The following is an 11874-nucleotide window of genomic DNA, read 5'->3' on the forward strand; positions in this document are numbered from 1 at the left end:
GAGGTCGGATTCGGATTCAGCGCAGCAAAAACCTTCGGGTATACTAGGTCTGGTCTCTGGTTCCGGACCTTTGTCAAATTTTGTCGGCCTGTGTTATCGGAAGAATATCAATCTTCTTGCTGAAATTTGATCTTTTTGGTTAAAATTGAACTCTGTGGTTAAAATTTCAATAATATTACTGAAAATTTATCTTTTTCATAGAAAATCACCTTTTTTGCTTTTGCTTAATATCTTCCAATAAAGACAATTAATTTTCGACCAAAAAAGCCCCATTTTTAACTAAGTTTTGTAGATAATTCATCCTTTTGACTTTAAAATTTAAGAACTTTGTTAAAAAATGATGTATTTTTTCATGTTTTTTTTCGTAGAGCTCTTTTGATACAAATTCATCTCTTTTGTTGAAAAAGTAACTATATTGTTGAAAATTTTTTTTATTTTGATTGGAATTTTTTTTAACGAACAATGTAACTTCAATTTTTGGTTCAAAATTTATATTTTTTATCGAAAATTAAACTTTTTTAGTTGAAAATTCATGCACTTAGTTAAAAATTGGTATTTCTCGGACGAAAATTAATTTTCTTGGGTGAAAGATAATTGACAAAAACAAAAAAGTTATTTTTCTACGAAAAAGTTAAATTTTTATTCAATTGTTTAATTTGTAATCAAATAGTTAAAATGTCGACTAAAAATATACATTTTCTAGCAATATGATTAATGTTCTACCAATAAACACAAACTATTCGAATAATATTAATCTTATTACTGAAAAATTGATATTTTTCATTGTAAATTTAACTATTTGGTTAAATACTATAAAATTTAATGAAAATTTAATTATTTTGTAAGAAAATTAACTGTTTTGTTAAAATATCATATTTTTGATTGAAAATTCTAACCGTTTTGTAGATAATTAATCCTTTTGGCTTTAAAATTAAAGTTTTGTAAAAAATTGATGTATTTTTTACAAATCTCGTCTGTCCTAGTAGAAAATTAATCTCCTGGGTTAAAAAATCATTTTTTGGGTTGAACTCTTTTGATGAATATACATTTCTTTTGTTAAAAAGTTGTTACGTTCTTGAAAATCCTTTTCACTTTCATCAAAAATTAATGTTTTCAACAAATAATGTAACTATTTAATGCTTGGTTAAAAATTGATATTTTGCATTAAAATCTCATATACTCAGTTAAGAATGAGTCTCATAAATGAGAATTATCGGAATTAATCTTATTGCTGGAAAATTGACCTTTTTGGTTAAAAGTGTATCTATCTAGTTTAAAACTTAACAAATTAATGAAAATTTAATAATTTGTGAAAAAATTAACTTTTTTCTTTGAAAACATATTTTTGGTTAAAAATTCAACCGTTTTGCAGATAATTCGTCCTTTTGGCTTTAAAATTCCACAGTTTTGTTACAAATTGACTTTTTTTTGTATAAGACTAATCTCCTGGGTTAAAAAATCGTCTGTTGGTTGAACTCTTTCAATCAAAAACAAAGAATGTGACTATTTAATTTTTAGTTCAAAAATTATACTTTGTGATGAAAATTGATCTTTTATATTTGGAAATTCATGTACTTATTTCCAAATTTGTCTTTTTTGGTCTGAAATTAATTTTTGTAGGGTCAAAAAAGGATCTTTTACGTTGATCTCTTTTGTTCATAATTAATTTTTTAAGATTCATAATTTCAGTTAAAAATTCATCTCTCGTGTTGAAAAAGCTTGAAAACTGATATTTTTAAATTAAAAATTGTTTTTTTTTACTTAAAAATTCGTCTGAAAATTGATCTTCTTTGTTGAAAAATGATCCTTTTTGTTTAAATATGCAACTGTTTGGTTCAAAATCAATCTGGTTTGGTTGAAGATTAAACAGTTTGGTAAAAAATTAAACTATTCGGCTGAAAATCAACTTTTTTGTTACTAATTCAAGTATTTCAATGAAAATTTAACTTTTTGCTTAAAAATTGTTCTATTGCAATGACTTTAACCCTTAAAGTGCATACATGGTAAAAATCACGGTTAAGTGCATCGTGGGTGTTAAGAACCTCAGCGTATTTAATCATGTATTTTTTAACCCCTATTGAATATTTTATCACAATAAAATTATCCGGTGTAGCTTAAGGAATTTTTTATAAGGTAGAGTTTATTTTATAGCCATTTATTTATTTCAAGTTTATTATCAAAATTATTTTAAAAAAGTGAAAGAATGGGTTTTTTTACTCAAAAGTTCGTAACTCACAATTTTTATTCTTTTAACCTGAAAATGTATGACTAATTTTGAAATAGTTTACTTTAATAAAAAAAAAATATTGCAACATGGGTGCTTTCAAAAATGATATTTATTTTCACAGTTTAAAAGTAAATTTTATGATAAAATGATGAATCAGATTTTTTGCTTTTAAATCGATTTTTTATTATAAAAATTGAGGAACTTTGACATATAATACTATCAAAATACAAGAAATTGAAAAAAGAGACATATATAACTGTATTTTAACAATTATATTTCATTCAACACATCCACAGTTTGCTCTCGCATGACGCGCTGCCGTAAGTTATAAGCCATCTACAAAGAAAAAAGTATGAAATAATAATAAAAAAAATATTTAACTTTATATGATATACTTACGTCAGAAAGTAAAAAAAATCAAGACAAAATTTGCTCAAAATTTACTTTTACACTCACTAAGTGCACACTGGGTATTTAAGACCCCACGATTTTTCACCTCCACTTTCAGCAGATACTGCTAGTAGACTGACGCTTGACGCAGTATGCTAAACGACTTTACTTACAGTTAGTGTCTCCAACTAAGGCTGGATGGCGACATTTACTCAATTTTTTCGAATTAAGTATAGTTTATAAGAGTTTGAAAATTGCTTGGGGTGTGTGATACTCATAATGCACTTTAAGGATTAAATATTAGGAATTTAAAGTATTTGATATTATATTCAGTATAATATTTACATAAATCTTATTGAAAATGATTTATTGCTTCACTATTACCTTTTTTTAAAACAGCAAATACTCTATTTCCTATTTTTTAAATAGAATTTTGGGTTTTATTACTTTTCGGGTAAGGGGGAGGGGGATAAATTGGTACAGTTGTTTATGGACAACCCCTTATTCAAGAAAAGTCGTTAATACGTCAAATAAAAAACTTGATTAAACCATATTTTACAGGGAAATCCCCAGCGAGAGATCCATTTTATTTAAAATAAAAACAGACGCTTGTGCGGGCACCGAATTCGCTGTGAATTATTTGGAACATGTACAGGCAGTTATTTCAGTAAATGCGACTCGTCGAGGGGATGTCGAATTATTTTTGACTTCTCCAATGGGAACAAGGTAATAACATTTTTTGTTATAAATAAATATTTTTTATAATTAAATATTTTTTATAATTAATCTTAAAAATAATGAAGGTCTAACTATTTTCGGTCATTTTTTCAGGTCTATGATTTTAAGCAGAAGAGTTAACGATGATGACCATAGGGATGGATTTACCAAGTGGCCCTTTATGACAACTCATACCTGGGGAGAATATCCCCAAGGAAATTGGCTACTGGAGGTAAGGAATAAAAAAATTTACATTTTCCCTACTGTGCGGTGCCAGGTCTCCACTACACTACAGACTATCCCTTTTATTTCTAATAATTCTATTATAGGTCAGCTTTAATTCTCCAAGTCCTCAACAAGGTTGGTTCAAAGAATGGACTCTGATGCTCCATGGAACAAGAGATCCACCTTACACCGGATTACCAGCGGCTGATCCTCACTCCAAATTAGCCATAGTAAAAAAAGCCCATGAAGAACGTCTAACGGCGGTTTAAATTCGCTGGCGAACTGAGGAAGGAAGGAAGGAACTTTCAAAACCGATCAGCTTTTCTCAAAATCATCAAATTCTCAACACCGGTATTTTTTTTTTTTGAAAAACCTTACATTTTCTCCTGAGTATCTTGACACGATTAATAACGATTAAGAGTAATCAAAAGTTGAATCTGTTTAAATTTTTGCTAATTGTGCCAATTGTTCCCAATCGGATTGAATTGAGTAAATACACTTGCCTGCAATACGCCCTCTGCAGTTTTCGTTTGTAACACACATGATGCGCACGTGTTTATTGGTTATATATTAAATTTTTATTAATTTAACAAAAGTTTTAAGTACAAAAAAAATAATTTTAATTACTTCTTTTTAAATTCATATTTTTGATATATTTCTGTTTGACAGAGTAAAAACCGCTTGTAAATAATTAAGGCAAAATCAAAATGCTCAAGTGAAAACTTAACCTCTAACTCAGAATAATGGATACCCAATTGAAAACGATTGGAAACATTATAGAAGGTAGGATGGCGCCAATATTCTGAAACTCAGACTAAATAAATTATAAGTTTTATTTAAAATTCATGAAAATTTCTAGTTTTAAATATTCAATTTTAAATATTTAAAATAATTTTGTTTGCAATGCCTAGTCATAAAATATTTTAATTATAAAGATTTGAAATTATTAATTGTATAATATTAGATTCATTTAGGTTTCATTAGGTTCAAAATTGAATTGAATACGTGCAGAATTCACCGCAAAAAGTCGTTTTCCTTACATAAGCACATACATTTTTTATATTCTTTTCTTCCTGAAACTTTGTGATTAATGGCCACTTATTTCTGTAATTTTGGTCAAATTTTTTATTTAATAGTTTAAAAAAGTTTATTTTTACCTTTATAGCCAATAATTTCATAAAATTTTATATAACCGCATAAACTTTTTTCGTCATTTTAGCATATCAAAGAATAAAAGTTTAATTTTTAATTTACGAATTTTTTGAAACTTTGAGTTTTAAATGATAAAATGAAGAAATTATTAAGTTTAAACGTAAGCTGTTTAGAAGCCCGAATTTTAAAATGCTATTTATGAAGTACTTATATATTTAAAAAAAAAACTAAAAATTTAGAAAGTCGAATTGATAAAAACTTTTTTTATTATAAGATGAATTTATGTGTTAATAATTGCGAGTAATTAAAAATTGAGACCTCTTTTTGACAAAAAAATCTTTTATCTCTAATATTATTTTTCAATTGTTTAAATTTATTTAATTAATACAAGCCTGGAATTTTTAAATGATAAAAGAATACTTTAATCGCTTTTCTGAAGTTACACGTTTCTAAATTATTCGCTTACATTTTTTTAAATCTTAAACGATTTTAAAACTAATAACCATTTATAAAATTTTCAGAAAAATAAACAATCCAAGAGCGCATAATAAAAGTTAACATTTTTTCTTAATTAATACAAAATCAACTTTTTTATTATTATTATTTATAAAATGTTTATTTACTTTGATTCGTAATATACACTGTTTCAGATTTATATTATTTCAAAAAAGTAAATAACTGTCTTTAAATAATTCCCGACAGACAAAAGTTCTGCCATCACGTGGCAATTTCCAAGTACCCGATTGGAAACAATTGGAAATGTAAGATTCTCAATTGTTGTCAATCGTTTTGGCACAATTAAGAAACACGATTTGGAACGATTGAGATATTAGTTATATTGTTTCTTATCGATTTTAATTAATTATTTCTAGAAGGGATCTTTGCTTCATTTTTGGAAATGCCTTACTGAATCTCGTAGACTTCCGGTTCTATATGGCTTTATATGGAATTAAGAAGAGTAACTGAGGTTGTTTCTGTATGCTTCTTTTGACATTTCTAATTTGATGTATAAGGGACTTAAATGACGTAAATTACGTAAGAGCTCAATCTATTTTTGCAAATTTGCAAAAAATTTCTCCTGGACATTATCTCTTTAGTTATAAATTGTATTGCTTCTTTGAAAATTTAACAATTTTCTTAAAAAGACATTCTTTTTGGTTTAAAATTCGTATTTTCCGGTATATTTTGTTGTATATATTTTGTTTCTGATAAGTCAAATGAAATATTGTTTTGATTGAAATTATTTTTTCTGGAAAGATGTTTTTTTTATTAAAAAGTTCATCTTTTTTAGTATAAATATCTCATCTTTCTTGAAAAAAATGCAACTGGTTTCTTGAGAATTAAACTATTTTCTAGAAAGTTTAATTTTTGTTTAAAATTCCTACTTTTGCTTTTTTAAATAAAATAATTGAAAAGAAAATTATTTTAATTCAGACTGGTTAAATGAATTAACTATTCCATTTGTGGCTAATGCCAGTGGTAAAATATAAAATATACAATATAATATTAGTCACAAATGAAATAGTTCATTCCTAATTTTGCGTTAAAAACTCAATTTCAAATCTTTTCGTAAGAAAATTCAACTCTTTTTTTTGAAAAATTGTTTTTTTGATTTAAAATTTCATCTGTTTTAGTAGAATTTCCATTTTTCCATTTTTCGACTATTTAGCAGAAAATTAACTTATTGTTTACAATTCTTATTTTGGGGTTGGAAAGTAAACTGGAATCATCTTTCGATAAAAATTGAACTATTTAAACTTTTTTTTTAACTCGACTGTTTTAGAAAAAAATTTCATCTTTCTCGGATAAAAATTCCACTATTTGGTTGAAATTTCAACAATTTTGTTGAAAAGTCATACTTTTTTGTTGGAAATTCGGCTGTTTTATTGAAAATTTAACTATTCCGTAAAAAATTTAATTTTTGTTTAATTATAATATTTTGATGTTAAAAAGAAAACTGAAATCCTTTCTGGATGAGAATTCAACTTAAAAAAGAAAACATTTTTGAATTAAAAATTCCTCTGCTTTAAGAGCAATTTGATATTTCTTGAATAAAAATGGAAATGTTCAGTTGAAAATTGAACCATTTTGTTAAAAAGTCATAGTTTTTGGTTGAAAATTCTACTGTTTTGTTGAAAATTTAACTATTTCGAAGTAAATTTACGTTTTGTTTAAAATTTATATTTTTGTGTTAAACAAAAAACTGAAATCTTTTTTGGATGAAAGTTCAACTGTAAAAAAATGGTTGCTTTTTATGAAAAATTTATCGGTTTTAATAAAAATTTCATATTTCTTCGATACAACAAAAAATATAACTATTTGGTAGAGACTTTAACTATTTTATCACATTCTCATCATTTTTTGTTGACAAAATTCGTCTTTTTGGATTGAAAATTCTTTTTTTTTCGTAGAAACTTATTTTTGTTAGAAAATTCAAATTTAGATCCTAAAAATTACACTGGAATCTTTTTTGGATGAAAATTCAAATATTTTTTTTTTAAATAAAAGTTCATATGTTTTCAGAGAAATGTCATCTTTTTTATGAAAATGCTACTATTTGCTAGAGATATCAACAATTTTGTTTAAAAATCATTCTTTTTAGTTAAAAATTTTTCTTTTTGGATTGAAAACTCCATTTTTTTCGTAGAAACTTATTTCTTAATTAAAAGTTCATATTTTAATCGTGAAAAGTCAACTGAAATCTTTTTTAACAGAAGATTCTACTATTTTTTCCAAAATTGATTTTTTAAATTTAAAAATTGATCTGTGTAGTAGAAATATCTTTTTTTTGCTGATGAAAAGGCAACTGTTTTTTTAATTCTTCTCCTTTACTTGAGTATTTAAGTATTTTGTTTGAAAGATTTGGTTGAATTACTTTGTAAAGAAATCTTTTTTTAAAGATTTATATGTTTAGTTGAAAATTGATCTCTTTAGTTGAAAATTTAACTATTTTTTATCTTTTCCATTTTCTTAAGATTGATCTTTTTTAGTTGACAATTTGTTTGAAAAGAATGGTTGTAACAATTAATTTTGGTAGAGAAAACTCGTCTTTTGCTTCAAGGTTCAACAGTTTAGATAAATTTTTCTTTCCTTCTTGGTTGAAAAGTCTTTGATTGTTGAAAATTCGTCTTTTTTGTTGTAAAATTCTTTTTTTTATATACTAAATCTTTTTTGATTAAAGTATAAACTATGATACTTTTTGTTTGGAATTTATTTTTTAAGGTTGAAAATTCAACTATTATGTTCAAAATTTAATTCTTTTCTTTACAATTCAAGTATTTTATTAAAAAGTAATTTTTTATAGTAGAAAATACATTTTTTGTTTTAAATCAATTTAAAAAACTTATAATTCGTATCCTAAATACTGTTTTATTCAACTTGTACACGATTCTATGTTAAAATTATTATAAGATTAAAATGCTGACATTTGAATGCTATTGATCAAGAAAAATAAAAAATTAGTTAAGGAAAAATCAGGGATTTTCAAAAATGAATTAGCAATGAGCCACTAAGTAATGGTAATTTATTATTTGTGCGTTGTGTAATAAATACTTTCGTTAAAAATCAGATTATTTTTGTATTTTCTAATAGATTACATCCTGGGAGGATCTATATAGAGCCACATAGAGGCTCGTTTAAAGAAGTCCTTTTTGGACATCCACATAGAAACCACTTCAAATTCTGTTTTTAATTCCATATGAAGTAGATCTTAGAAGCATCCACATAGATCCATGCAGAAAAATTCTGTACGGAAATCCATATAAATAATTACAGCAAAAGGAACGCTTTTGGAAATCCATTCAGAAACCATCTCAAATTCTAATTGGAAATCCATATAGAATACATCATTAGGACATCCGTCTGGATACTTCTAGATTTTCTATGTATCAAATTTTCCCTAAGTGACATTACCAATAGAAACCATCAGGATCAAATATTTATAGAAATTTTATGTGGATCTGTAAAATATTTAATGGAGGGCAGTTTAGATTGGATTTAAAGTTATTAATTTAAAAGATGCACCATCTTTCCTTCCAAACTCTAGAATCGCCAAAAGTAGCAACCTTTTCTGGGAACAATGATCTATATTTTCAACGGTTTTTATCATTTTAAGCTAAATATCATTTACTGACAATATATTTGTTGATAAAGAAAACGCTCCAATATTGTTTAGGTATCAAATAGTTTCTAATTACAAGATCACTCGGACATGAAATTGTGAGAAACATGAAATCATATTTTTGTATCGAGTTTTGAGACCCTTATTCGAAAATTGCTATAGGTGAAAAATGTAATTAATTGAGGAACAAAGTAAAGGAAATTATTAGATTTTCCTATTTGGTGACTTATACTGAACTAAGGGTGTCTCAACTCGGATTACAACGAGGATATCAGTATTAGAGATCAATATAATTGTTATTGTGGTAATTGTGGTAATTGTGGTCTACTATTGTACGAATAACTTTGTAAATCTTACTATACGAGAAAGATAATTCATTATGATTATTCTCTTCGTAAAAGCGAAATTATTGCGCATCTTAATCTTATAATAAGCAATAGGGGGTTTAATCATAAGAAAACGTGCTCGAAAAGTGGAACGCGGGATCTGTCCTCTTTTCGTTCTCAGTTTTTCCTAAGGCGGTTTAGTTTCTTCAATTTTGTAGCTGTGCTACAAGAAGTGGATGGTACAATTTATGATTTAGATTAAACTGTAATTGAGATAAAAGTAAAACGAGTTTCTCGTAAGTATTTGCAATATGAGCATAACTTTGTTGATTTACCTATCAAAAGTGACGCTACAAATTTACGTACTTAATTTTAAGAAGACATTCAATGTGAAGTTTGATATTGTTTATATATTTACTCATATAATTTATTAAGTTACTGTCGTATTTACATATTTATAAAATGTTATTCCTGATTCTTTTTCGAAGAATTTTACATTTATTTATGAATGTTATGCCAGGTGATTGTGAAAACAGATTAGATTTTCCCGTCATTCATTATTGATAATAATGTTTGACTACTGAAAAAATTACTTTTTATTTATTTTATAAACTGTGAGTTATCGGACGGGATTATCTTAACTGTGCTTACGAGTAGATGAAAAAAAAGAAATGAACAAGTCAAGATGTAGATATTATCCTAGAGCGAGTAGTAATTGAGAATCTGAAAAGAAATTACATGTACAACTACATATTAATCTGTAATTAATCGAATTATACATATATACGTGAAGATTGAAGATGGATTTTGATCAACTTTATTCTGTACAAGTGTGTGAATAAAGTCTTTATTTTTTGGCCTCTATTGTCTTTTTAAATGCTACCTCTCTCCTTTTGAGCGTTATTAAAGTTTTAATTCAAGTCTTCAAATCTATGCTTTTATTATCTTATCCCCGACGCCCTCCTTGCTATCTCTCATTTCTATCCTCTTAACTTTTTACCTCTCCTTTATTTCTTTTACTTTCTACTCTTTCTACTCTTTCTACTCTTTCTACTCTTTCTACTCTTTCTACTCTCTCTAAGCTTTCTCTACTCTTCTTCTACTCTTTTCTACTCTTTTCTACTCTTTCTACACTCCCTTATTCGCCTCTCACCTCATTACACCTACTACACCCTTCTTCATTCCTCACCCTAAGTTACTCTTACTCCTGTATCCATTTTTTCTTTTTATCCCCTCACGCCCGACCATCAAATCCCTAGTCCCACTTACCTTTTATCCATCCACCTGACTTCTCTCTCTCTCTCTTCTATCACACTACTTCTAAACTTTTATATCCGAAATCTCGTATCCCTTCTTTTTCTTCTGCCCATTCATTACCTCACATCTGCTTACCATATCCACGCACTGTTACTCCTTCTCATCTTAACCCTCTACCTATGTACTTACTTCCATACATCTATCTTTGCAACATAATATTTCAAAATTTGCCTATTAACCCCCCCCCCACACTCTTTTTATCATCTTATCTCTGACCACTTCTTTATCTTTTCACAGTCTCTTTCCCCTTTCCCATTACTTTCAAGGCTTCCATATCAACTTCTCCCACCACCTGTAAATGCGATTTATATCTTCCTTATTCTCTTTTTTCCTCCCCTCAATCTCATGTAATCTTTTACCCCCTGTATACCCTATCTCTGCTCTCTCATCCTCTATCTCTATGTTTGCTTCCATCCATCTATATTTTTTTCATGATATTTGACACTATCTCTTTTAACCTTCTCCACGTCTATTGCCTTTTCCCTTATCCCTCATCCCTTAACCGTCGCAAGCATATCCGTCCTCTCTATACTCCCTCTTCATAACCTGAAACTACTCCCAATTCAACTATCTACATCTCCCTGATCCGCACCATTCCTACTCACCTCTAGCCTCTCCTCTGCTCTCCCTCTTTATCCTCTGTCAGACATATAACTTTCTACAATCATATGTGACAATCTTCCTTTTAACCCCTTCCTTCCTATATTTTTATTCCCGGCCCCTTTTGATCTTCCTACTTCTTCTTATCCCCATCCTATTTTTTCCAAGTCTCTCCTATTCTCACCTGACCACAGCTGATTAATTATCCCTCCCTTATTCCTTCTTTCCCTCCCCACACTCTCGCTCTCTTTACCTTCATACTTCCTCTTATCCCTTACCCATATCCCTCAAGTATACTCGTCCTCTCTATTCTTCCTCCTCACTAATCCGAACTTCTCCGAGTTTAAATATCTACATGTCCCTGATCCACACGACTTCTACTCCCCTCTAATATCGTTACGTCCTTAATAGCCCCCTTTTCTCTCACCCTCTTTATCCTCTAACAAATATCGGCCGTTGTATCATCACATTTTACAATCTCCTTTTAACCCCCTTCCTATATATCTTATTATTCACGACCCTCTTTTTATCTTCATACTATCTCTTATCCCCTTCCTATTCCTGCTAAGCCTCCCCTACTCTTCCTACCCACTATTTTGTAACCATCCCTCTCTTATCTCTTTTTCCCTCTCCTAACTCATTCCTCTCACTCTTTTTAAATTCATACTACCTCTTATTTCTGAGCCATCCCACTCAAGTATACACATCCTCTCTATTCTTCCCTTCACTACCTCAAACTTCACCCATTTTAACTCCGTACATCTCCCTGATCCTTACCATTATTTCTCACCTCTATCCTC

General features: G+C 28.3%; 1 protein-coding gene across 1 annotated transcript in view; it reads left to right on the plus strand.

Moving 5' to 3' along the window:
* The window catches only part of LOC117173029 (neuroendocrine convertase 2), a 59814-nt gene extending 49810 nt beyond the window's left edge, over positions 1–10004 (plus strand). The window contains exons 10-13 of the mRNA XM_033361387.1: positions 3179–3343; positions 3449–3566; positions 3664–3910; positions 8303–10004. Coding sequence (XP_033217278.1) covers positions 3179–3343; positions 3449–3566; positions 3664–3828 — 448 coding nt within the window. The 3' untranslated portion in view covers positions 3829–3910; positions 8303–10004. The remainder of the gene's footprint in view (positions 1–3178; positions 3344–3448; positions 3567–3663; positions 3911–8302) is intronic.
* The last annotated feature ends 1870 nt before the right edge of the window (positions 10005–11874 follow it).

This window comes from Belonocnema kinseyi, chromosome 5, assembly GCF_010883055.1.
Source record: "Belonocnema kinseyi isolate 2016_QV_RU_SX_M_011 chromosome 5, B_treatae_v1, whole genome shotgun sequence".
NCBI classification, from domain to species: Eukaryota; Metazoa; Arthropoda; class Insecta; order Hymenoptera; family Cynipidae; genus Belonocnema; species Belonocnema kinseyi.